At 46.6% G+C, this 27119-nt stretch overlaps 1 protein-coding gene across 1 annotated transcript; it reads left to right on the plus strand.

Moving 5' to 3' along the window:
• The first annotated feature begins 5711 nt into the window (after window positions 1-5711).
• On the plus strand, window positions 5712-23789 carry LOC120841915. Its single transcript, XM_040212916.2, has 4 exons — window positions 5712-5777; window positions 9756-9898; window positions 14223-14604; window positions 23404-23789. Exons 1-4 carry the CDS (start codon window positions 5712-5714, stop codon window positions 23680-23682), a joined length of 870 nt encoding a protein of 289 aa, XP_040068850.1. The 3' UTR covers window positions 23683-23789.
• The last annotated feature ends 3330 nt before the right edge of the window (window positions 23790-27119 follow it).

Genomic DNA, 27119 nt, shown 5'->3' on the forward strand with positions numbered 1-27119 from the left:
CACTTCTAGAATCCATATTTTTTTATTGTCTAAGACGTCTTAGGACGGCGCCGCATAACCAAGAAACGAAATCAATGGGAGACTCCTTTTCAAGTTGCCGATGGCGCATTCTTCATTCGTATATGTAATCACCTCCGGACTGAATTACACCCTAAAGAAACCTCTACGCTTCAGAGGTTACGTTTCGGATATACTTACTAGTCCAATGTGTGAAGGTGTTTCACAGCTCCTTGGAATACACTACCTCGCTTTTATCAAAATATTATGAGAGTGTTAAAAATATTATTTAATGAGGAATGATGGGGGCTTGAAGCTGCGAGATCATGGTCCGCCAGTTGAAGGCGCACGAAATTCGCCCAATCGCCCCCGCTTCGCTGTTTTTTTTTCACATTTCTTCGGGGGGGGGGGGGGGGGGGGGGGGGGGGGGTTAAAGGGTCGATCCACTTGCCTCGACATGTTCACTCGTAGGGTCTGTTGAAAGAATTTTTTACGTCATACATAAAAATAATCACGTGACTTCGTGTGGCGACCTCAGCGAGGTGCGACTGGTGGTACTTCGTAAATTGTAGAAGAGAGATGGCGGAAAAGGCGAAACGGGAAAAAGTAGTTCTGAAGCAGTTTCACATATTTACCGGACTTGCGAAGCGGGGTAGCGAAAATGTATTCGTCCCTAACGTCATCAGATGATTCCCCGTGAGTCTGTGTGTGACGGAGTTGTTGCTGCAGCTGATATCGTAGAGTTTGGAAGCGGGCAAGTTGTCGAGCATGCCTCGCGAGTCACCTCTGAGTGTAGCACACTTGAAATGCACGAATAGATGGCAGCATGGTATTGTAGTCAACATACCGAGGCTCGTTGGAAAATGTTGGGAAGTGTATTAACCTCCACGACCCGTAGGAGTGTTAAAAGGGTGATCTAATCAAGAATTGTGAGAAGGGTTGCACCGAAAGATCGTTGACCATCAGCTGAAGGTGCACTCAGTTCGCACTTTCGCCTCTGCTTCGTCATCTTCTCCCTAGCAATATAAGCAAAAAAGAGTTAGAGTTGTAATTAAACCTATTTATGAAACCGTCACAGGCGATTTGATTTCTACTAGAAACACAGCTTATGTACAAGTACAATATTCGTTTTCCTGACACGGGCCGCCGCATATTTTTGAAACGTCGCTTCGTCGCTCTTTCTTTCCCATGTTTTTTGCGATGACACGAAATTGCGCTGTAGTTTAGCAGCTGGTCCAGCTGGGCCAAATCTCTCACCTTGCACGTTGCTAGGCTACGGCCGACGCCCACGGATGCTCAAGAAATCTGAGGTAGCCTTGGAAATAATGCAATTCCGCCATAAAACGCAGCTACTAAGTTAGATCCAAGAATTTCGGTACTAGTTCTATAGCCTAAAAAGAGACGGTAGCAAAGTGGTGTGCGCTCAACTGTTGAAGGCAGGAACCTTCAAGTCTCATTATGCTAAAGTACGTCATTCTATGAACATCTTGAGCTGCTCCACATGAGGGCGAAGAGGAGGGCGACATAAAAATGCAAAGTAAATTTATTAGGTAAATAACAGGATACCTCTGACTAAGGTGCGTTCGCTGTATGCCAACGCACAAGCTTGTCGAAGGCAAAGCGCAAGCTTTTGGCCTTTTCTATTTCTGAATGGTTTCAGCGATGATGGCAACTGTACAAAAGCATGCGGAAGACTATGATGGTGCGCTTTTCGAGCTGCCTGATTGGTTCCATCAGCTCGTGAGGTCGGCTGCGTCTGGTCTTAAGATAAACCGAAGTATAGCTTTATAACTACTTACCAATCATTCCAATCAGAGGTAAAAACTTCTTTTTTTTTTAGAGCGGGTTCAATGTGAATTAAATTGCCTCTCTCTTAGCATCAGCCATCGTAAATGGTGACTTCCTCGGTTCCTCAATTGCGGACGCATACTGCTGCGGTCACTCCACTACTTCCATTCGCTTCAGACCTTTGGCATACGTGCCAAAGTTTCAGTCGCAAGTTGAAAATCGATGTACACGAGCGGAAAACACGTGAACGACAGAAATTTGAAATGAAGTAGTTAGGATTGCACAGAACGAAAAAATGAAAGACCTTTACGATTTCGTGTAATGCCGAATTAGAGCGCACCACTTGAGGAGGAGAAGGGGAGGGTACGGAGAGAATGTTATCCTCCTCCTCCTCCGTACCTTCTCCTCCTCCCCCTCCTCCTCCCTTCTCCTCCCCCCTCTCTCCCTCCTCTCGCCGAGAGATGGCGCCACAGGTATAACCTTTGCGCAGTACCGCGTTTTTAGCAGGCGGTTAAGGGGCATTCACACGAGGGAGAAATCCCGGGGATTTCTCCCCGGCACGCGCATCCCACGACGAAAACGTCAGGCTTTGCGATGTGCAAAAGCCTCGCGTTTTCATCTCGTGATGCTCGCGTGCCGGGGAGATATCCCCGGGATTTCTCCCTCGTGTGAATACCCCTTTAAGCGCGTCGTTTTGCCGATGTGCTTACTTTTAACGTTTACTAGTACCGCGGCACTCGTAGACGTTAAAATAAGTATTTGGATGCTGTTGAGGTGCGACATTAGCAGATGTGATAAATAAACAGACGTTCCGAAACAACTTGCGCTTACACTCGTCTTTATCCGACGTATGCGTAGAACTGGAGTCCGAGCACTGATTTAGCAGACGCTTCCGCAGGACTTGTGCAGACTTCCTTCTCTTCAAGCGACTTTAACGTTTGTCTGTCCGTTCTGTTCGTTCAACATTCTTCAATTGATAATGGAGTGTGAATCAGGCAGTGGCGTGTATATCGAAAGTGAGAACCCTCAAGTGTCAAAGCCCGAGACGAAGGGCTGCAAACGCTGCCGAAACGCACGCCGGTGGGAACGAATTGTGAGTAGAAAGAAGCGAAATAAGGTAAATGATGCATGAATTGAGAAGACAGCGATTTGATATAAAATGGGATGTTAATACACGAGCCCCGTCGCCGGGAAGTCTATTCACTTCACAAATGTTCGAGGTGATGACATTGTGATGCAAAAAGAAGTGTCATTTGAAAGTGCCCTGCGAAAAGCAGAGAAACCAGTTTGATACGTTATAAAAGCTAGGAAATTTCCGCAAGCTAACCATTCAATTTCAAGGTAGAATGAATAATTATAATTCTGATAATTAGACGAACAATCGCAGATCAAGGTAAGAGATGTACGTGGATTTACCAAGACACCTCTGACCAAATCAAGCAGGATAGACTCAGCAAACAATTCTTTTTGGGCTTTACGGTATCGCGAATAGAATAGTGCAGAAAGTGCAAGGTAAACTACTGGAAGGTTGTGCGCTCTGTGATGGCAGAGGAAAACACGCGTTGCAGACAATAAAGCTATCTGAAGACGTAAAAGACCTGATAATCACTTTTTTTGCAAGAGCCTTCCACATAAACGATCTCGCTACAGCCGTCGCGATTCCGATTTGTTCTACTTCGAAAACCCTGAGCTCAATCTGGCAGGATTATACTCACTTGTTGGTAATTATTTCCAGAGCGCCACCGGAGAAGAGCTTTCCCTTGAGCGCTCTACGTTCTGTGACTATTTTACTCTCAAGGTTCCTTTCACGTTTCGCCCAACTCGTAGTGATGTACGCGATCTTTGTTTGAGCGTCAGATCCAAGAAAGTGGCGGTTCAGTGGAGTACGAGATCCACAAGAATACTGTAGAGGAACACAAAGAACAGAAGCGCCCTCTAAGCGATGATGAGACTGCCCTGGTTCTCGGGTTCGACTTCGGCCAAAATCTCCCATTTCCAAAACTACCGGTAGCGGATCACTTTTACTCCCGCCTGCTTTGGTTGGACCTCTGCAACGTTTATGTGCATGAAACTGACACTTCATTCATCTTCTACATGAAAGGCGTGGTCGCAAAAAAGCCAGCAGCGTTTGTGCCTTCTTGAAGTACGCAATCGAGCCCTGCTTCGGCAAGCACAAACACAAGGAACTCGTTTTGCTTTTTGATGCTTGCGGTGGTCAAAATCGCAATCACACAGTTTTTAGATCGCAGCTCTTTACCACCCATTTCCGGCTTGAGCGACGTCGCCGTCGCCGTCCGCGTATCGCGCATTGCATTATGGGACGTTTTCAATAATTACGTCACATGTGACGTCACGTGTGACGTCCCGAGGGTCGCGAGGGTCACGAGTGACGTCACGAATGTCACTAGGGTCACGAGTGCCTTCACGAGGGTCACTAGGGTCACAAGTGACGTCACGAGGGCCACTAGTGACGTCACGAGTGACGTCATGAGGGAGGGGGAGGAGGAGGGGAAAACAGGTTGTTTCTGTCACGCTACTCTGCAGACTACCTCGAGATGCGATGAGATTTCGAAGTTTCTTCTATGAAGGTCATGCTCGGCTGATTAAATTGACACGAACCTCTCGTTCCCTCACACAGCCCTTGGTTTTAGCGGAACGAGCCCTCTTGGCTTATGCGTCCCTCGCTAAGCGCTGTCCCTTGTTTCCTGGCGTCTCAGTTTAATGTGTGCAACAAATTTGGCAATTGACCGTACGACGGCTAGACATTCCCTTTCTAAAATTGTGTTGTTGCGCTCCGCCGAGGAAAACAGCCTGCTGGCATAGGCTATGGTGTGCTCTTGGTTGGGTTGGTATTGCGCAAAGACGGCTGAATGCCGTGGCCACTGTCGTCCGCGCGAATTTCTGTAGATGCTGAGTCGTCAAAATGGTCGAGGATGGGACATAACGCAAGTTCAGCCTTCAAATGTGGGAAAGATATTCATTGTGCGAGATAAAAAAACTGTTTGCTTTGTTTTGTTTTTATTGAAGAGCAGGGTTAGCGGTTGAGCGATCTGGGTCAAATTGTCCAATGAAGCGTCGACAATATGAAGAGAGGCACTGGATACTTGCCAAAAGTACTTCTTTAGAAAGTACGTTCTCTGTTGAAATCAATATGTAATCCCTGAAGAATTGCAGACACAGGCCAGAGCAAGCGTCCGATTGCGCCTCGGCTTCACGAGCCCCCGCACACCGGGTGTCGGAAGCACCCGTTGGCGCCTCTTTCACGCTCCGCGGTGTCCGTCGGTGAACGCCCAATGTTATCGTATTTGTTAACTACCTCTCCACACGCTTTGCAGTCGGCTGTATGACTGAGTGTCTAGCTCACAATATCCAGGTCGCGGGTTTGATACCCTGGGGGGACATTCGGAGTTCTGTTCTGCCTTCTCAGTTTACACACTTATTACTCTCTCGCGTTTGCGAATTCGTTTCGTGGGACTGAGCAGAATTTTTTCAGAAGGGGTTGCCGAAAGAATGTTTTAAAACAAGAGACGTTTCAAGTTATAATATCCGCTTTCATTTAATCGCATTGAACGAAAGCGACTGCGTCGGTTGACTACGCCAGTCGCCTTTTCCTCTACACTAAAACTTGCGTAATCTTCAGAGCACAAAAACACAAAAGTCGAATAACTCGGCACACGATTCATTGAACCGAGGCGGATTTAAAGTGAGGTGAACGGAAATACAAAACTCTCCCTACGGCGCATTTGCTGTTACCTAAGAGTATGCGGGTGGGTCGCAGGGCGATATGAAAACTTAAAACGCCGCATCTTCATAGTCGACGTTGTCTCGATACTCTATAAATATATTGCAGGTGCACCGACTGAGTTCCATTGGCGCATCGGGGTTTCAACCTTGGGTGTCCAACTCTGACCGGACTCAGTACAACCATGACTGTCCAAACACTGCTGTGTTGCCTCATTCTGTTTACTGCAGCTTTCGTAAGTCGAATCAACTACTTTTATGCTGAATTCATAATGGCGCTTGAATTTCAACCGCGAAGCGGATCCACTCGTCCTCATCGTTAAATGTGCGTGAATTTGTACTGCTTTTTTGAGCAACCGCGTTCGCAACCGCGTTCGCAACCGCGTTCGCAACCGCTTTGCGATTACGGTTCAGCCGCCAGGTGGGTATGGCGTTAAAGCAGCGTATAAACCTAAGCGCAGTAATGCATAGTAAGCACTTCGCGTGCAAAACGTGCGAACAAAATGTATTCGGTAGGATCGGTTGCGCACGGATGATATGGAGTGTCAAGTGGAGTAGCCTAGTATTATTTTCGAATGCTTTAAATTTAGTGTTACCAGACGTCCCGTTATGGCCGGGACAGTCCTGTTTTTTTATGTCCGCTTTTGCCGTCCCGTCTTCTTGTCCCAATAAAGAATTGGGTTTCATTATCGCAGGATTGAATAGTTTCGAAATCGGCACCAAGCGAATTGAAGCAAACCGAAACTCGCTTTGAAACCAAATGAATGCATGCAACTGAATTGTGAGTCTGACTGTTCCCTAGGCCATAGGGCTTAGTGCAATATGGTAACGTTTTGAAATAAGAGCAGTCATTTCATTGAATTGTTTCTCCCACACTCAAAAGAAGAAATGCTTATTTGCACTTATTATTCCAAGCATTTCCTTCTTGTTTCTTTTTTTTTTTCGAACCTATCACAGTGCAACTCCCCGGCCCGGATTGCTGATTTGATCTCATCGTGCGGAATGTTATGACGGGGCGTGGCGTAGTGGACGAGAAACAGCGTTCTACGCCAGCGCGCGTTGGCTTTGCCGACACCGAAGTATAAACAGCCCAGGTCCATTCCTAACGCCGATCATGGTCCGGGCCTGAAGTTACGACGATGCAAGGGGCTTTAGGCGACCATGCGAACACGTCCTCGGCGTGGCAGCCATGAGCCTAACTCGCAACCATTTGGACAGCTGCCTCGCTCCAAACCTCCAATCACCTAGTTTTCCCAACTGCGTTACCGCCAAAATATTTTTTGCTTTTTTCTTGTAGTTGCAATTCGCTCATAACTCCCAATATAGTTCGAATTCCTTGAAAGACATTTCTCCTCCATGTTCCTACGTTCAATGAGGTCCGTTTCCGCGAAAACATCAAGCCAGTTCAAAATCATTGGAGGGCCACTTCAACATCTAAAGGAATTTCATACAAAAATTACTGAAGGTATGCAAACTTTATTTAAAACAAGAAGCCATCTACGCTTTGTAAGTTTGTTATTAGAATACAAAACTTATATTCTGGACATGACACTTATATATGCGAAGTATTAATCTCATAAACATTAAGTTTCTGTCATATCCTTAAAATTGTATATATAATATTCAGTTCTTAATGTAAAAGGAAAAACTCTAACCACAACAAATAAGACGAAACCCGTCGTTTCAAGGCCAGTTCAGCCCCTTGTTCGCGGGTGACTGTTTTCGTCCTTGTCGTCTTTTTGCAAATTGCCCGGTGTTGTTGGCTCCTTTAAAGCGGCCGTTGTTTCTGAACGTGTTTTATGGTTCGTAGCGCCTCGCGTGACGCACCGGAAACCGGACACATAGGCGCTTGGAAGTGTCCGAGCTGACCGGTTAACGTTATTTTCGGTGTTCTGAATGTACCAGGACTCTAATAAACGGCGTCTTCGCCAGTTTCTTTCCGTGGCAAGAATAGAACAGTTGAATCCGATTGTATGGCCCTCTTTCAGGACGTGTTCTGCCAGCGCGCAACCCTGCACGCTATTCTTTTTGACGTCATAGTGATGCTGGCGTAGACGCGGACTCCGTATTATTTTTTGGTTAGTTTCTCTTTTATAATAATTGTTATTCCGAACCCCACCGAAGTGTTTACTTTTAAATATTCAGTTGCCATTAAAACATGTATCTTTATCAATTTCAGGCTTCGAAAGTTGAAGATGAGTCAAGGCTTCTTTTCATTTTTCATTCGCATACTATTTCAACGAAATAAAGTTCATAACTCAATTCAACTTTTATTTTTGCCTTTAATAAGTGGCACAAATCTACTTAATGATGCACCTTCAACTATTGCAATCAAGAAGTATCATGAAACATTTTACAGTACAGTAACAGACAGCCCAAGAAAACACTAGGCGTGACCGATTATCTTCAAGCTTCTTGATTCGTGGTTTGTCGTCCAACGCTCTTGTATTTTTATGCCGCAACCTCATTGGCCTTTGGGCAATAACAGCGCACCCAGAACTTGCTACGCCTTATGTTTCTTAAGATGTCAGTGACGTACTTGACAACTAGTTTCATCGTGCCCTACGGAGTGTTATATGTGAACACCCACACGAAGTGGCTGTACTCTCGCAGCACCCTGCTGGTGTCCGCAAGGAGCTTGGAAGTTCTTTGACAAATTTGCGAATCCCAAGCAAGATTGTTTTTTCTTCGGAAAGTTTTTTTTTTTTTTATTTCATCAAGGTTAATTGTGAAGTTCTGTAAACATGTTAGGATTTAGGCGGCTGTACCGTTACGTTACGCAGCCCTATTGGATACTTAACGTGATGTTAAACGGGCTTGCTTATATTTTATGCTTTGTTTTAGCATCGGTGAGGGAACAGTCAAAGCATACCTGATACCATAGCCTCCTCTATACTCACAAAGCCTGTCAGTTCGATGACGGAGCCACAGAGTGCCCGGTCGCAGATTTGGAGCGCGCAGAGGATTTAGTAGCACAGAGCATTTCTCAGAGTCTGGTATCTAGCGCACAGCTTTTGCAGCGGCGAGGACCCGAAACATGGTTTTCAAACCCAACGAGAAAAGAAGCGGTAGCCCTAGGAACGCGAGAAGCAGGAGCGGACATTCCGTCGCTCGGGACAAGTGTGTTCCGGCGTCTCGCCGCAGCGGGGCGCCCGTTACGTGAATCTTGTCTGCCGCTCTACCTTTTCACTTTCGGCGGCCGCGTCTCGTGACGATCTGCCAGGCTTTGCCAGTATAGAGGAGGCTATTGTGATAGACATGACCACACGAGTAAGGAAAAGCGCATCGTCACGGCATATCCACCACGCTTTACTGGTTTAGCGGGGAGTGACATACGCAGAGAAGAAAGACAAACGCCGTGACGTTGCGTTTTAGATCCTTCTTCATTGGACTCTGTCTCGTAGCACTCGCATCTAGGGTTAAGCGCAGTGTAGTATTCGAAAATATTCATAAACGCTCCGCGAATAAAAAAGAAGTAAAAAAAGATAATAAAGGACAGAACTATGTGCTGACAACTGAAGTTTATTCAGAAAATAAAATAGATACGCACACATCACTTCTAATACAAATAAGCGTTATACATTCCTAAGGTCATTGTCAACATCAGGAACGCAGGACGTGTCGAGTGCAGATCATGTCAATATCGCTTCGCAACCTATGGAATTTGTGACGTTAATTGATAACAACTCCAAAAGACAAATCACGACGCCGTAAACATAATATAACACGTCCTACATTTCTTAACCTGTCGCTGACTATAGTACATGGTATAATGACATTATTATTTAATTCTCATTTCCGAGCTCGAGACCCCACTAACAAAACGAACACCGGGAAAAAAATGACAAAGAATGTAAAATGTATTTTAAAGAATGTCATCTCGGTTTTCAGCGGAACTATAGAAGTTCGGCTTACACAAGGGGATTCCTTCTTTTTTATATAATACGCGTCAACTAGCTTTCTTGATGATGGGTTTCTGTTTTAAATGTAGATCCGTGTCGCTTGCTCATGCCATTTGGCTACCTTTGTCCTAGTTTCTATTCGGGTTGCTTTTACCATGAATGGTCAGCAACCGGCCCGACATTACTTTCTGGTATGAATAATGAATTTAATTTATTTTTATTTTCCCTTCTTTCCTGGATAAAGGTATTCTATATTAGGAAACATTTGGGAGATTTATTAATAAGAACACTTCGGCCTGCTTAAATGCTTTGATTCTCTCTTCTGCAGAGGACACAGCGAAGGTCTTCACTCTCGAGGAAGCAATGAAGAAGTTTGTTGATGTGTTTCAAAAAGTCTACGGTGTCGTTGTGTCGTGGACTGATACGAAGTCGGAGCATCAAGAAATGAAAAAACTCTTCTCTACTAAAAAGTAACTAAAACTCAGCCTTAACTCTCACGGAATTTGAAGTACATTAGTGCATTTTTCTTCTACGTCAAGTCTTTTTTTAGAACTTGTTTTTGCAACACGGTGTTATCCATATAGTGTAAGAACAGGTCGTTTTGCTCCTATCTGATATTCACATTGGGGGATTCGGCCGCAAAATCCAGGCATACGATTTTTGTACCTTAAGGCCCGTTCACACTCTTGCGACTGCTTGCGACCTCTTAAACCTGGGTTCCTTAAAGCTTCTTAAACCAGAAAACACACTGGCGCCATCTATTGGGAAGCAGTGTAAACTCGGCGGTCCGGCATATTTTTTTTTTTTATTTCTCGCGCAATATCCTTTCTTTTTTGGCTCGAAAAGCTTTTGTCAATGTTATAAACGAGCCTTTCTATGGGTATTACGCACATTTGACCTCGGAAATCCCGCAAAACCTTCGCTTTTGTGAAATGCAGTTCTAGAGTCACCGCATAGATGGCGCCACAATGTCAGTGTGTTCCCTCATTCTAGAAACATTTAAGAAGTTGTAAGAGATCTCGCCTCTCTCAGTCGTACTCGGTCGCAAGAGTGTGAACGTGCCTTTAAAGGGGTATCCACACGAAGGAGAACTCCGCGGACGGATGTCGTGACGTCAACAACCCGGCAAACTCCGTCACCGGCTCCGCCGCGTGCACCTGCGGAGCTTTCGTGCTGCCAGCACGAAGCCTCCGCGCCTCCGCCACGGAGGAGAACGGGAGAATGGCGCCGCGAGGCGTCAAAAAGGGATGACGTATGTCTCACGTGATGCGCGCTCCGCGGAGGAAAGGAGCGGATTTCTCCTTCGTGGGGTATCCACACGAAAGAGAAATCCGCTCCTTTCCTCCGCGGAGCGCGCATCACGTGAGACATACGTCATCCCTTTCTGACGCCTCGCGGCGCCGTTCTCCCGTTCTCCTCCGTGGCGGAGCCGCGGAGGCTTCGTACTTTTAGCATGAGAGCTCCGCAGGTGCGCGCGGCGGAGCCGGGGACGGAGTTTCCCGGGTTGTTGACGTCACGACATCCGGCCGCGGAGTTCTCCTTCGTGTGAATACCCCTTTACTGGAGCAACAAGATATATATATATGTAAAGTCGCAGCTTTTAATACCTGGCTCACACAAAAATAAATATTTCACGCTCTAAATCAAAACAATGATCGCGCCACAGAACCGAGCACAGCGAGCGCGAGTTGCTCGTGCAGACTCTCGCTCTGGCTCGGTCAGTGGATCTCGGGAGCCGGTGCGACAAAAATAAAAAGAAGAGATGCCTTTCACCTAAGCTCCGGGCCGGGCGTCTCAAATTCTTTTCCGGCAACTTCGAACACCGCCCGACATATATATATATATAATATATATATATATATATATATATATATATATATATATATATATATATATATATATATACTAGAGCTCCCTAGAATGGAGATAGATAATAGATTACGGGAAAGAATCAGTCGGCTGGACGAAAGAAAGGCGGCAGAAAGAGCTTAAAGGGGCACTGACACCCCAAAGGTCGTATTTATTTTTATTGTCTAAAACGATGCAAGTTGCAGTCATAAACACGTAAAAAAAAACGCATCGCGAAAAAAAATTTTCCCGCGCGCGCGCGCGCCTTTTTATTTTGGGCGTTTGATTTTCCCGCCTCTCGCCTCCTCGCTTCTTTTGATCGGTGACGTCAAAAATCAGGAAATTTAGAAGCTTTGTAGGCGACATCTCTAGAACATTTAATTACGGCAATCCTAAAACATGTTTTTTAACGCAATTGCGAACGCACTACGGCCCTTCTTTTTGAAATACCAAAAATCGGGAGTTCGTTGTGGTGTCGTCTCCTGGATTTGTATCCTCCAACGGAAAACAGGCGACACCGCTCAAAACCGGTCCGCGCCGCCGCTCACTCCTTTCCTCCTCGCTTTGGGTCGCCATGGCAACAGCAGGGAGTGGTGAAAGGAAGTCGACTCTCAGGTCTCCTCAATTTTTGACGTCAAGGCACCGGCGCCGATCGCGCGGGAACTTCGAATTCGGCATTTGGAAATTGTTTTTTTTACTTCACGAATACTGAATTCCCAAATCTCAAATTTTGAGGGTAATGTCCCGGCATCGTTTTCAATCGTTTCGGATAATAAAAAAAAATATGATTTTGATGTGTCAGTGCCCCTTTAAAGACTGGGAGACGTGCACCTCAGAACACGCTGTGTTGCTACAGACCGCTGAAAAACGAGATTAAGCAGTTACCGATTAGAAAATTATTCCGTGCTGATATTCCCACGGTGAAACGCACCCCAGTTTGCTCTTGCCCAACACTGTATTGCTAGCGAGAGTATGATACCTGCACGTTAATTGATCAACGGTTTATTAATCCCTTCCTTAGTTCGAAAACGTATACAGTTTCTGACAAAGTGAAAATAGCAAGCGTGTCTCTTCCGAATATCCGGCCTCTAGTACGGGCTTCGGGCCTTCCACCGTGCTTTGGCTGCGTGCGCCTGCTCGAGGTGCACGAAATGCCGAAGCATAGTCGAGGGTAAGAAGCTCGGACAGGAAGCGGGACAACTGAATCTCCTCCCTACCTTAGGTAGCACAGTTCTTTGGTCCGAAATTTTGTTTTTGTCCCGACCACTTAGGCCTTAAAGCCCTAAAGTAAAGGTAGAGCCAAAATGACCTTCTTTGGCCGGAGTCTGCGTTTCTTGACATCAATTCTCCAAACAAGTGCACGAGTGAAGACCCGTTGACACACTTGCAACGGAGTACGACCGAGAGAGACGAGACCTGTTGAAACCTCTTAAAATTGCTTAGGACGAGAGGATACACTGGCATACTGGCGCCATCTATCCGGTGACCCTGGAACCGCATTTCACAAGAGCCAAGGTTTTGCGGAATTCCCGAGATCAAATGTGCGTCATACCTATCAGAAAGGATCGTTTATGACGTTGACAAGTTTTTCGAGCCAAGAAAGAAAGGATATTGCGCGAGAGAAATAGAAAACATGCCAGACCGCCCAGTTTTTACTGCTGCCCAGTAGATGGCGCCAGTGTGTCCTCTCGTCGTAAGAGATATTAAGAGGTTCCAGGGCACTCGGTTCCAAGAGGTCGCAAGTGTGAACGGGCCTTTAGACTTCATTCTCGGCAGTTCGGCTGTCATCTGGAATCTTTGGCCCTACATCGACAACAAGTGGCAGAGGCTTAACTTCTGGTGTTTTGTTTTAGAGCGCAGCTCCTAGGCGCCCGTTTCCGGCGTGAGCGGCGTCGCCGTCGTCGTCGGCGTCGGCGTAACCCCGCACGTTGCAATTTGGGAATAATGCAAGCGGGCGTAACCGCGCTTTGCATTATGTGAAAATTTCCTTGCTAAGTGGGAGGGGAGCGGGAGACGAAGAGGGCAGGGTACGGAGGGGAAGGGGGGCATACCCTCCCCCCTTACCTTCCCCTTATCCTCCTCAAGAGCTGCTCTCTAATTCGGCATTACAGAGAATTGTAAACGTCTTTAATTTTTTTTTCTGGAACTTTGGGCCCAGAATGCCATATCAGTGCCAGATTTTGGCTTCACTGCTGGTTTTTCGGTTGATATGTGGCGACTTTTAGTTCAAGTCTGGCACTTGGGCCGGAGTTATGTGGCGAGCCAGAAAAAAGCCATGTAAACTCCGAAGAAAAAAAAAAAGAAAGACGTTTACAACACCCTGTAAAGCCGAATTAGAGCGCAGCTCTTGAGGAGAAGGAGGGGAGGGCACGGAGAGGAGGGTATGCACCTCCTCCGTACCCTCTCCTCCTCCCGTCCTCCTCCCCTATTCCTGCTTCTCCCCTCCCCTTCTTCTTCCCTCCTCCTCCCTTCCTCCCCTCCTCAATGTTCCTTCTCATTCTCCTCCCTCCACCTCCTCCTCCCTCGTGACGTCACTCGTGAAGACGCCGTGAAGATCGTGACCTTCGCGTGACCTTCACTGTGAGGATCGTGACCTTCCTTGTGACCTTTACGAGTCACCTTCGTGACGTCACTCGCGACCCTCATGACGTAACACGTGACGTCACGTGTGACGTTATTATCGGAAACGTCTCATAATGCAACGCGCGGTTACGCCGACGGCGACGGCGACGTCGTTGAAGCCGGAAACGGGCGCCTAAGAGCTGCGCTCTAAAATGGTCTCGCGTTAACATCGCCTTTGACCAAAGCCGTACAAGGCCCAAGCGAGGCCCCTGAGATCGCCAAGCTTGTGCCAAATTTGGCGTTTTCTGACCTGCTACAGGATGTCGTTTTTACCTTGTGAATGACTACAATTGCATCATTTTAATCGTGCCTTTTCTTTCAAAGATTTCAGGTAAAAGTCGAAAGGGGCCGTGTAAAGATTGGTGAGGCAAAAACAAGCAGCAGTACCCGCACTCTTCTGTACGCCAATCTCTATGACAATCAAGCGGATGCAAGTCAAACGTATACCGTCACACATTCTACTATTCGCAAAGAAAAATCATCTTACACGGTGAAACAAGGATTCAGCCTTGGCCTTGAGGTGTCGGGAGGTGTGACATTCAAAGAAACACTCGGGCTGAGTGGCAGCGTCGGACTTAAGTACGACAAAGAAACTGCCAAAACAGACTCTGAGACGAAACTCAAGACGTTCACCGTCGCCACAGGTGTCAGCGTTCCCCCTAATAGGACCGTTCAAGTGGAATGGTACGCCACAACCACTAAGAAGGTACTAATTTGCTATTTGCCTTCACAGTAACACTGTCCACTATATATTGTCGGAGAGAGTAGAAATTTATTTCTGACTTTGCATTATATTTTTTTTTTGTCGTGGCTACTTTGTTTTCCTTTTCTTATATAGTAGTATGGTGCCATGGAGCGCGTCTCCGACCGGTGTGTTTAGCGTCCTATGCTGCCCATACATCAAAAGTGGTACCTAAGTGGCAACAAATGACGTGGAAAGATGTATCATCGGGTGAACGGGTGTCCGGTGCAAAGCCCGGTTATTAATGCAAGTGCATTAACTGTCTCATGGAGCGAGCTGACGCCATCAGTTTGAAGCGCGGAGACGGAACCTAGTTTCCCTCGGTTCCATTGGCTGGCGCGCGTCGACGGGGCTCCCATTGGCCGCTGCGCTTGTCAGTTTCCACGACCACTCACCCCATGGCGCTGCGTGTCCATCAGCGCGGTCACCAGGGGAGCACAGGCGCTAACCGAAGACGAAAAATACGCAGCAGACGAAAAAGGGGCGGCCGAGCGGCTTGCATGCTTTCGCATTCACAACTCATAAGGAATGCTATAGATGTACCTCGATCTTTTTGTGAGTGTTGCCAATCTTGTTATGGAGCATATTGAAGAGAAAGGGCTAAACAAAAGTTGCATTTTCTGTCAAATTTTACCGCTGACACGTGGATGACACTTTCGTCATTTTAGATAGAGCTCGTGCTAACTATTTTCACCGAGAGTTAAACAGTGTTCACCCCTCGATGCAGTATACGTGCGAGGCAGAACAGCATGGGAATTTGCCCTTTCTGGATGTATGCCTACTGGGGACAGGCGAACCGAACCACAGGATTGAAACGAATGTGTACCGCAAACAATGTAAAACGGGTATTTTTTTTCTTTTTTGTCTCATCACCCAGGGCAACACGAGAAATCTGTAATGCGATCGTTTGCAGTCAGACCAATTATTTTGCCATCTAACGGTCTTTATGGCGAAAAGGAGATGGCTAATTTACAGGAAGCTTCAAAGAATTGTCACTACCCAAAGAGTTTTGTTGACGAGTTCAACAACCAAATGAAACAAAAGCGAGTTTTAGAATAACGTACGCAATTTCAGCGCACGCTGGCGCTAAATTTAGCGCTCTAATTAGCGCACGCTACGCAAAAGAGTTTTGGAATAGCACTAAGATATTGAGGTGGGCTAGTTGGATATGCATGATGTAAAAATTAAATAGCGCAAAGGTTAGACAAAGGACAAAGGACAGAACATGTAGACAAGACAAGCGCTAACTTACAACTGGCGTTTTAATAGAAAAGAAGAGAAGGAAGCAGCATAGAAATACGCCGAAAAAGGAAGAAAGAAGATTTATAATAAAAGGAAAAAGTGAAAGGTATATACAAGAATGAATAAAAGAAAAGAGAAGAAAATGAAAGAAAGGGGAGCTGCGTAACTAAATTAATTCCTGGGAATATATTGAAATTAAGAAAAGGCTGTAGCTTAAAGAAAGAAGAAGTTGAGAAGACTAGAAATTCCCGCTGAATCAACCTCAAGTTGGCCACCGAAGGTAAGTTAATTCTTTTTCAGTTAAAGCCACTGAAGGTGCACTCACACAGGCGTCTTCCTTGTCTTTGATGTTTAAGGCCTCGTAAATTTCTCGTGAAGTCTTATCGCGGAACCGTCGTAGGATTTTCGTTTTTGTCAGGATAGGTTGGCATTTACAGCCTCTTAAAATGTACTGCGAGATGTCCCGCTGGAGTTGATTGAGTGAGGAGGCGTGTTCCCGCAACCTGGTGTTGACGCAGCGGCCTGTCTGCCCGACGTATATCTTGCCACAAGTGAACGGTATTTCATAAATTACCTGGCTTTGGCTAGGTACATATAATTGCTTGTGTTTGACGGTGCACGGTACTTCTCGATCTTGCGGATCTTTGGACGCAGCTTCTTGAGCTTGTTAGGTGCAGAAAATGTGACAGGGATGCTATATGTAGACGCCACCTTTTTCAGGGTATGCGACACCTGGTGAATATAGGGTATCACTGCAGGACGCTGTCTTGGGGGTTTGGTATTTTCCTTTCCCTTTCGAGGGCGGATCATTCTTTCAACTGCCTCAGACAAGATGGTATTTGAATAGCCAGAAGTCGCAAGCCGTTGTAATCGGTCTTCAAAGCTCTGTCCCGCCTTGTGTTCGCACGATTTCTTGAGGGCCGCTTTGAGACAGTTGTTGATGATTGCCGTCTTTATGAGCTTTGAATGCGAAGACTCATATTGAAGTAATCTTTTCTTCGACCTTGGTTTATACATCCAACACGAGTGGTATTCCTGGAATTTCAGTTGTAGATCGAGAAATTGTAGGAAGAAGTCTGTAGGTAGCTCGTAGGTAAACTTTAGCCCTTGAGAATTTTGCGTAAAGATTGCTCGGATGTTGTTGATTTGCGTCTCCTCTTTTTCACCTGGTTTTTTGCTTAGAAGCACGAAATAGTCGTCAACGTACCTGTATACTTTTGGTACCTGGTCGTTGGTTATTTGCTGAGCGATGGCTCGATCGCACTGAGACAAGAAGATGTCGCATAGCACAGGAGCTACGCAGGAACCGATGCAGATTCCCTTCTTTTGCAGGTAGTGACTGTTGTCGAAAGTGACGACTGTGGATGCAAGGTAGTATGTCAGCAGTTCCATGAATGAATCCAGGTGTAAGCCAGAGTTGTTTTGGAAAGAAACTGTACCATTGTGCTCAATACAATCTCTAACGGCTTCGAACAGATGGTCATGAGGTATATGGAATAGAACAAATCTTCCACGTCAAGGGAGAAACCATATCTTACTTGTTGGTTGTTATTTTTTAGAAAATGTATAATTTCTTCTGAATTATGAATCAGAAAAGGATCTTCAAGTCGAAGAGCAGATAAGTTATTGAAAATGAACCGTGAGATTGCTCCTTGCCATGAACCTTTTTCTGTGACAACGACTCGGAATGGACATTCTATTTTGTGCGTCTTTGCCGTGAAAGACATATCCAAAAATTCTTTTTTGGCAGTAGTAATTTGTTTTTTCAGGTTAGCCATGGGGGGGGGGGGGGGGGGGGGGGACGGGGACATGTCTGGAGCAAAGTTGAAGTACTTTAACTTTTACTTTTTTTATGTTAATGTCTTGTAACTTTTTAAAGATTTTCGGGATGGCTACTCCTGCCTTTTCCATATAAGTGGTGTTTGAACACACTACAAATCCTCCTTCTTTATCGGAAACTAACCTCTGCGCTATTTAATTCTTACATTTTGGAATAGCGTTTCTCAGCCGCGAAGCAAAAGCCCAAACATCTGGCGCTTGCAACGCCACCAAGATACAATCACAAGTTTTATTTCACACACGAAATGCTGTAATTTGAGACAGAGTAACATTTTAGATTTGCTTAAACATGAGAATGCGACGCGAGCGGTCGACTGGTCGTGTCCGCTTGCGTCACCTCGGCAAGAGAGGTCTCGTGCGTGTACTGACTTTCGGAAGTATCGTACCTTAGGCGATACATTTTCGCGTGTCGCAAGCATCAAGTTGCCGGTGATCCTTGCCAAACCAATTGGTGCGTTGTCGTCCCGTATTGAAAATTGCAGTCGTCGGCGGCGAGCATGCTGCCGACGTGGCGCTCACGAAGCCGCCAAAGCTGCTTCAGACATGGTCTTGGGAGCCGCCATTTCTTAACTGTGCTCGCCTTGGCTTAGCCAACTCCTTACCACGGATCCACCTTGAAGAAGCGCAAAGACGTTTTGCGTGTGTACGCAATTTGCACAAAAAGAGCGTACGCTAAAATAGGACACGCAAAGCTCAAAACGTGGTTATCGTTCGGCTTATGCGCTGTGGCGACGACGCTATTTTTTGCATACGCAAAGCTTTAACGTGCGCTATGCTAAAACTCCCTGAAATTTGCAACCGTATGAAACAGAAAGAGATAAGGATATAATGTGCATCCCCTTCGTCAAAGAAGTTTCCGAACCTCTGAGCCGCGCTTCGAGGCCCCTTGGCATTCGAACTGTTTACAAAAAACCATACAAATTTCTTGGGAATTCCGCTTGCAAACCAAAGGACCCAACCCCGCGAACGTCCAGAGAGGCGTTATCTAAAAGATTCCATGCAGTGATCGCCGGCGTCCTACATTGGTGAAACCGGACGGAGGAGAAAGACCAGACTAAAAGAACAAGCATGAATTCACGTACACATCCCACGCGACGTGACTGAAGACTAAACTTGTGGACCCTGCGTGGACAATAGGTCATTCTTCTGACTCTGTGGCCGCCAAGACATTAGCGATTGAGGATAAATGGGGGCCGCGAAAACTGCTATAAGTGTTCATACCTGTAGTCCATACCTGTAGCTATGGAATAAAGCCAAATGCTACAGGCCGGCGTGTCCAATAACGAGCCTGTTAGAAACCACGGGGTATATTTGCTCCGTCGTACGTATTAGTACGCCAAGACGCGTCATGTGGAGGAAAGTTTTTGCTGCATATCGAGCTTTCGTGGCGGCTCCGTCTGCTTTCCACTACTGAAAACTACTGAATGAATTAAATACCGCCTGGCAGCGATGTGGCGAACAGAACCCGGGATCAGAACCATGTCCCTTAAGAAACAAAGATGAGTATAGTATCGAGTGATCGACACGGGAGCATATGTATGGACCGCGTGCGGAAGGAAGGTACCGGTGCAGATATGTTTTCGACACCGAGATTGGATCGGATTGGATTGTTACGGGTAAGGTGAAACGACTTTATGTCAATGTTGCCTGCGCGCTCTGAAACTTCTGCAAGCAGTTGATTTATTTACGAAATGTGGCATGAAACTTTATGTAGCTAAATGTACACATCGCGACACTGTTAGCGTGAACACGACATCGGCGCATTTTTGCATTTTACTTCTAAATAATGTTAGAGAGCACGAAATTTTATCGCTGACATTATAGAACTAAATGAGCTCTTTCCGTCGAAACGATAACTTGGATGACATCACTTGGTTTCAAAGAGAAAAACTGGAAAAACCGGCGATCACTTGTTCGCGCTAACAGTGTCGCGCTCTGTACCTTTACGTCACGAATATAAAATAGCGTACTATAACACCAGGGAAGCATTGGCGTAAGATTAGTGCTCTTCGTGCTCGGCGTATCAGAATTTCTTTCGCGCACTCTTTCGCAATGCAGATGCCAGCTTTTCTGAGGCAGTGCATGTCCACCAGCCTTCGGGCCCTAGTCCATCATAGGGTAAGACGGAGTATAGAATCGTGGTTCGTCCACAGGGACAATTCCGTGTGCGACAAAACCGCGGCCCTATCCAGGAAGCGTATACGAACATTCCTGATAAATAACGCTGACGTAGGTTGAACCTTGCATTTGCTTTGTAACTATACTGAAGATGCCTCCCACGAATCTCAGAAATACGCTCACCGACCAAAAGCTCAACGGACAGAGCTCACCGAACAGAAGCTTACCGGATAAAAGGTCAGCTATTTTTTTCACAGACCAAGACATCAGGTCGCCAGACGAAAATTTCATGTTGGTCTTAATTAACACGCGCGCGGACAACATAGGTGCATGCGTGCGACAATAAAAAGCAACGCTAAATTTAATGTGACACGCACACACTTTGTTGACTAGAGTAGGAACGAGTTTGTTTATTGGTTGGTTAATAGCGTAGGCACTTCCCTACTGCCTCCAGCAGTCTTGGTAGATCTCGGTGTACCTTGAACCCCTCGTAAACGAATTCCAGACGGTTCTGGCATACATTGAGTCATCCAAGCTTGGTCTTATCAGCTCCGCCCAGTTTCGATGACATTAATATTGGTCCCAAATCGTCGCTTTTTTGCCTGTCCACACCGAACATTGGATGGGGTACCAGTTCTAAAATTGGTACAGTGTTCATCGCATCCGCACTCCACACTTTAGCCCAACCAGTATTTTGCCTGGGTAGCAAAAAAAGGGAAAAAAAAGAACAACAACAAAGTGAGTTTTTGTCCAAGTTTTTGAAAAGCTTTTGTAGGCTTTTGTCGGATGAGCTTATGTCCTGGGTAGCAAAAAAAGGGAAAAAAAAAGAACTCAAGGTGGTGAGTTTTTGTCCAAGTTTTTGAAAAGCTTTTGTAGGCTTTTGTCGGATGAGCTTATGTCCGGTGAGATTTTGTCCGTGAGCTTTGGCCGGTGAGCTCCTCTCGCATGGGAGGCGAAATGTCGAATGAAATTGTTTTGGAGCGCAGCTCTTAGGCGCCAGTTTCCTGGTTGAGAGGCGTCGCCGTCGGCGTCGGCGTAACCGCGCGCATTGCATGACGGAGTTTTCGTAGATCATTTTCGCCGTCCCGCACAGTCAAGGCCACCGGCGCGCATTTCTCAGTAGCGGCTTCTTCGTTGCGGAAGGCTGAACGGTGGGGGAAACGCGGTCCACGAAAACTCCCTATTATGAGCAATTTTTAGCTCGAAATTTAGTGGGAAAATTTTTTCGCTAATTTTAGCGGTGAATTTCTCCGCTCTATTTAGCAGGAAACGTTTCCCGCTATAGTTAGCATTGAAATTGACTTCAGGTGACCTCAACACCAATTAAGCTTCCCCGCTAACTTTACCAGGAAAAGTTTAGCTAAATTTCCCCGCTATATTTCGCAGAAACATTAGGGAGTTTTCGTAGATCGTTTTCGCCGTCCCGCAAGGCCCTCCGCAACCCGCAACGATAGCGGGAACTCCACAGTCAAGGCTATCGGCGCGCAGGCGCAGTAGCAACTTCTTCGTTGCGGAAAGCTTAGCGGAGGGGGCAACGAAAACTCCCTATTCTCCCAGTAAATTTAGCGGGCAAGTTTGACGCTAAAGTTCGCAGGAAAATTTCCCCGGTAAATTTAGCAGAAATATTAGCGAGTTTTAGTAGACCGTGTTTCCCACTCCGCTAAGCCCCTCCGCTACAAGGAACTCTACAGTCAAGGCCATCGGCGCGCAGGCGCAGTGGCGGTTACTTTGTAGCGGAGGGCCAGCGGAGGGGGAAACACGGTCCACTAAAACTCCCTATTACCCCGCTAAACTTAGCGGTAAAATTTCTATGCTGAAATTCGCGGGAAAGGTTTTCCGCTAAATTTAGGATGGAAATTTTTCCGCTAAATTTACAGGGGAAATTGAATTGGCGTTGCGCTCACGTGACGTTAATTTCCCCACTAATTATACCGGTAGGCGTTTTCCGCTAATTTTAGCGGGTAGATTTTTTCTAAATTTCCCGCTAACTTTGGCGGGCATATTAGACAGTTTTAGGATAGCGTTGCTGGACCTTACGTACGCACTACGCAATAGTATAGCGTACGCTAAAAATGAGCTGCTCGGACCGAATTTAGTTGTGCGCTACGTTTCCGAGTGAACACCGCGCATGATCTTGGTTAGATTTGCTAGAGCCGTAGAATCCCGCGTGTTTATAGCGCAATTATGCTCCTGGAAAGAAATATTGAAAATGAAAACGTGTCCAATCATTTTATTTCAAATTAAACCAAGCCACAGCTGCCTCGTCAAGCGCGCTTTTCTGCGGGGTACAGAGGCTACGAGTACGAGTGCGTAGCCAAATTCGATCACGGAGCCTCCGACACTCGTCCCGTGGAAACGGCACTTTTTATCAATGCTATCGCGGAATGAAATTCATGACCCTGATGTCCAGTGCATAGCGAGAACTTCGGGGATTTTTTTTAGAGTCGTTCGTCCGTCGGCGATGAACTATTAGAATATGCTTAGCGTTGAGCAGATCGCAGCGTCGACGCACATTCCGAGCGGCGAACATTTTCACTGTGCACTCCTTCAGCTGCACGACGATCTGATTCGACCGCGGTAGGTCCCAGAAAGAATCGCCGAGCTGAACACCACGCAATTTCACGTAACACAGAACTTCGAAAACACCACGTCGCCCCTGCTGCGCCAGTCGAGGCAACCGCCATCTTGAAACTGGCGCTCTCGTTGGGTCCGAGATCTCTCGAGAGCGTCCCGCAAGGCCCGCTAGCCAGCAACGCAAAATCTCCAGCGTTGCGTGCGTACGCAATACGCTTGCCCTTTTATTGCGTTCTGCGCATGCGCACTCACGACCCGCAATTTTTTTGAGTACGCAAAGCTATAGCGTACGGTCCACAAAAACAGTCTATTTTTGCTATATTTCCCGCTAAATTTAGCGGGAAAATTTTCCCTAAATTTACCGCTATATTTAGCGCGAACATTTTCCTGCTAAATTTAGCAGGGAAATTTTCGCCGAATTTAGCGGAAAAAGCCGAAGAGGAGGGTAGGGGGAGGAGGGGCATACCCTCCCCTCCTTCTCCTCAAGAGCTGCGCTCTAATTCGGCGTTACGAAGAATTGTAAACGTCTTTAATTTTTTTACGTTCTGTGAAGTCGGAGCTCTTGTTTTAATTTACGGAGAGACTGACGAATGGCGACTACCTCTGATAAAATCCAAGATTGAAATGATCCGGCTTTTTATTCCCCACGCGATCGTCTTCTTTCTCCAACAGTGACTTTCGCCACAAATTAATCTTAGAAAGTAGGTAAGAATATAGTTTATTATGTTTTGAACACAGGAAACAAATGTAACAATGTTATCACTGCGTGTGTTGCTATGCCACTGCATATTTTAACTATGACTGGAAAACCTCCAGTAGACAAAGTACTTCTAAAAATTAACAAACAAACACTTCTTTTGCATTAATGTCATAGCGTCTACGGCTAGGAATAAGGTCATGCGTTTTTAATGATTCGGACATCTCTCAATGGCGCAGCAAATAGCTCATCTAAGCCTTATTGACTCTTCGGATGCTGCTCTGTCTTTTCAGGATTTCATTTGGACCTGCAATGTGACCATCAGTGGTTACTTTGCTATGGGGCTCAAAACGCCGTTGGAAAACACCTACATGCTCATCATTCCAGCGTATTACCTCGCTTTTGCTAACAAGGAACTTCATATAGTAGGCCCCAGGCACGCACGCTTTGAGGCTTCTGGTGTATTCACAGCAATCACCGTCCCGGAATCCGACATCTACACAACTGACGTGACGGACACTTTGAAGGACAAAATAACGATGATTTCTGGAAGGTCTCACACTGTTGGGTAAACGTTAGAAGCAGGCGGGTGCTTTCGGCATATTCAAGCGGCGGTCCAACGTCCGCAACGATACTACTGGTGGCGTCTGTGCTCAGCATCGCGATCCAAAGAAGCAGTCTAGGCGAGTGTCAAGATTTTTGTTTTGCATTCAAAAGCTTTTTTGTGTGTGTGCAGACTGCAATATGGATCTCTCAAAACTTAGCTCGCAATAAAGAAAACATAAAGTGCAAGTTTGATATTATTAAAGAGATGCTTCCACGCAACCTTGGTTCTTGGATTTGTTATACAAACCAGTGGCATTCGCGATTTATTTTAAAGTAGAAGAAAGAAACGTTCAGGTTTTTTCTTGACGTCTTTTCTTTCGAAGTGCTGTATGTATATTTTGCCATATTTATTTGAAAAGTTTTTTTTTTAATGAGAATTCAAAGTCCTGTAACTCATGTTTAACATGGTAACTCACCAACAAAGATTTAATACAGATTCCCGGTAGAAATAAAAGCTCAACAAAAAATAACGTAAAAAGCGCAACGCATGCCGCTTCTTCGTAAAAAAGTATGTTAGTACAATAAAGGTTTAAAAATGCTTATTCTACGAGATTTGCAATGTTCTTCTTTTTTTTTCAGACGGCTGTCGACCAGTTAGTTTTCCTTTTGTCTTGACTGTATGCTAGAGTAACTAGGTTGGCTTTCTAAGGAGCATTTATATTAGTGGTTCAACTTTCCTAAATACGCTGACATGATTCAAATATTGTGAAGCGTGACTCTGAACGTGGAAAACGCGTTCCCGAGAGAAACAGAGTTATGAAGAAAGGTGCATTGTCATGAGAGCTGTAACAGTTGTTGGGCTGGCAGCTTAGAACGATGGGAACGCCCTCCTTACCCTTGTACTTACACTCGAGTTTTTGCGTCAACTCGTCGCTTCGCTCCCACGCGCTGGTCTTGTTGCATCCTTGCTAGTGTTCCTAGATTTCAGAGAGTTTCCAACTGCTGTATAAGGGTCACGTAGTGTATGGGCCGCGTTTACAATAAGAGGTGCGAGGAGGTGCCGGAAGCGTTAATCGTCTGCAAACGTCTCCGCCTTTTCACATGATTTTCCTCCTCGCTACGCGACAACGCCGTGCATGCGCATTAGGAACCAATCTGAGCAGGAGGCGTTAGCCATTAAATTCGAAACGCTCTCCATGACTTGACCTGCTCTCTCGCTCAAGCCTAGGCTCTCCTCACCCTTGCTCGTTACGTGGTGTCCAAAGTGAAGGAAAGATGGCCGAGTCGTAAGCGCTTCTCAGGCAGCCTCGGTCATGAAGGGGCTGAAAGCACCAGAGCCGCTCTTCTTTATAGGCAACACTGTTGAAAACTGTAAACCTTTTGAAGGCCGAGTGAAAATATCTGCGTAACAGCAACGGAACCAGCCACCAAATGAGAGGACGGACAGAAGATTACGATGTTGTTGCTGTAGCACGTCGCCGGAGAACAGATCTTTGGAGTTCACCCGTATTTCAACCTGAAAGAAGAGAAAACATAGCCGGCCGTCCTAGGGAATTTTCAAAGATATCACTTTCCCGAGAAGGAAAGTTTCGAGCGTTCTGTATTCGGGATACGGAAGCAAGCATGAAAGTAAGCCGCTTGAGCAATGGCCCTCTTCCAAGGAGAGTTGTGAGCATGCTCGCGTTCTCGTCAAACAGTGGTGACATTCTTATTCATACTCCGTTTCACATTAGGTCCGACCGTAGCGAACGCTATGGACCGGTGGAGCTGATCAAGCAGCGCCAAGCGTGTATGCACCTTTTCTACAAGGACGCAGCCATCTTGAATGTCGTTACTTCTGTTATGCGGTAAAACATGCTTTTGATCTCTCCACGCCGCTGGAAGGCGTTTACGAAAAATGCATTATTGTCACAAACTCTTGTTTGGCCTCACCCTTTCCGCATTTCCGCAATGGCAGATTCACCTTTACCGTACTAATGGCGGCAATGAACCTGCATTCTCCAGAATTGTATCGGGCGTCGTCACTTTCGTAAGTCAACGGCAAACGAGAATGTGCTCTTCAGTGTACAGTTCATTCTCGATCTCTCTTTGCGTCGATGTCCACAATAATGGGACCAGTCAAAACGAAGTGCCAACCCACACAGTTCAGCTAATAAAACGGAGCAGGTGCACCTTACGTACACATACACAGTCTCAGTAAGCACGTTTAGCGAAAACCACGAACTCGCAAGCAGATCCCGTCACCGTTGAGAAATTCCGAGCACAGTCACGGTTTCGTCCACGATGTCGTCGGGGCGGCGTCTTCCGCGTATTTTTCGCTCGCTGGATGCTTCTGAGGCCGGTCGGACGAAGAGGCGCAAGGAACAAGGCGGGACAGCGGCCGTCATCCACCATCCCAGGATCCCAGGGGTGCTATGTTGCGCTTTTTGCACTCCCAGGAGACTTGGAAGAGGGAAGTGACGTCAACGACACAGCAAATGCAGATTGGGTGTTGACAGAAGAAAACGAAGTCAACACCCAATCTGCGTTTGCTGTGTCGTTGACGTCACTTCCCTCTCCCTAGTCTCCTGGGAGTGCAAAAAGCGCAACATAGCACCCCAGGACCCACAGTGCTATGATCCCGGTGCGCAGGCACTGCTTGTAGGCCGACACCGGCCGCCATCTCCTTGAATGCGCTGAACACGATGGTGCTCGAGCGGTGCTGAAGGCGGCCAACGCCGAACTGGGGTTCACCTGCGGAACCAAGGAAGAAACGGCACGGATTAAAACAGACCAAGGGGCAAGTCCTCAAAGCAGTGCTTACCTTTCTGGATGTAGGAAACCGGTCCGTTCCAGATCTCCATGGCGGTGAGAAACAAACCGCCCACGAGCGGAAAGAAAATGGCTATAGCGGCCTCCTGACTTCTTCGGCTTCCTCACACCACTCTCTCCCGCCGACCATTGGAGAAGCGTGCTGTCCGGAACTGGCGGTATTGCACCCTCTCCCCATTGCCGGGCGGAGAGAAGCGCAGTGTGTGTGTGTGTGTGTAGGCATTGTAAAAGGGGAGGGGGGGGGATTTGAGTTGCCTGTTCGTGTTTTTGGCGACGACGAAAAAGAGAGGACTTCCGACTTTGGTGAAAAGCAAAATGGTTTTGTTTATTTTTTCCTTTTTGGGGACCGTCGCCCGCGGGGAAACCGGTTCCCGGCACGAGTCGCTGCCGCTTCGCCCTCGGAATCTCCACAGCGTCCCTGAATTTGGGCAACGCGCTGCTCTCGGCTTGCCCCTTTTTATTATTATTAGTGCAACAAGTAAAGCTTGTTCGCCTCAAAACGCCGCTCGGCCAACAACACTCGGCCCGCGCCTTGTCAATTCTCCACTTGGGGCGATCGAACCCGTAGCCCCCTTGGCGACCGAACACCCGGCCAGTGACAGACGGGTCGAGGAGCCCAGTTGTGTTTGATAAAAGAGCAGTAATAAAAAAC

The sequence above is a fragment of the Ixodes scapularis genome, unplaced genomic scaffold (assembly GCF_016920785.2).
Source record: "Ixodes scapularis isolate PalLabHiFi unplaced genomic scaffold, ASM1692078v2 ptg000720l_1___fragment_3__unscaffolded, whole genome shotgun sequence".
Lineage (NCBI taxonomy): Eukaryota > Metazoa > Arthropoda > Arachnida > Ixodida > Ixodidae > Ixodes > Ixodes scapularis.

What these genes read in the sequence shown, in the direction of transcription:
- LOC120841915 (XM_040212916.2), top strand. Translation starts at nt 5,712, where the DNA reads ATGACTGTCCAAACACTGCTGTGTTGCCTCATTCTGTTTACTGCAGCT. An exon ending in CTTTCGTAAGTCGAATCAAC is followed by an intron (nt 5,778 to 9,755) that starts TACTTTTATGCT and finishes CTCTCTTCTGCA; the next exon opens with GAGGACACAGCGAAGGTCTT. An exon ending in ACGCCACAACCACTAAGAAG is followed by an intron (nt 14,605 to 23,403) that starts GTACTAATTTGC and finishes CTGTCTTTTCAG; the next exon opens with GATTTCATTTGGACCTGCAA.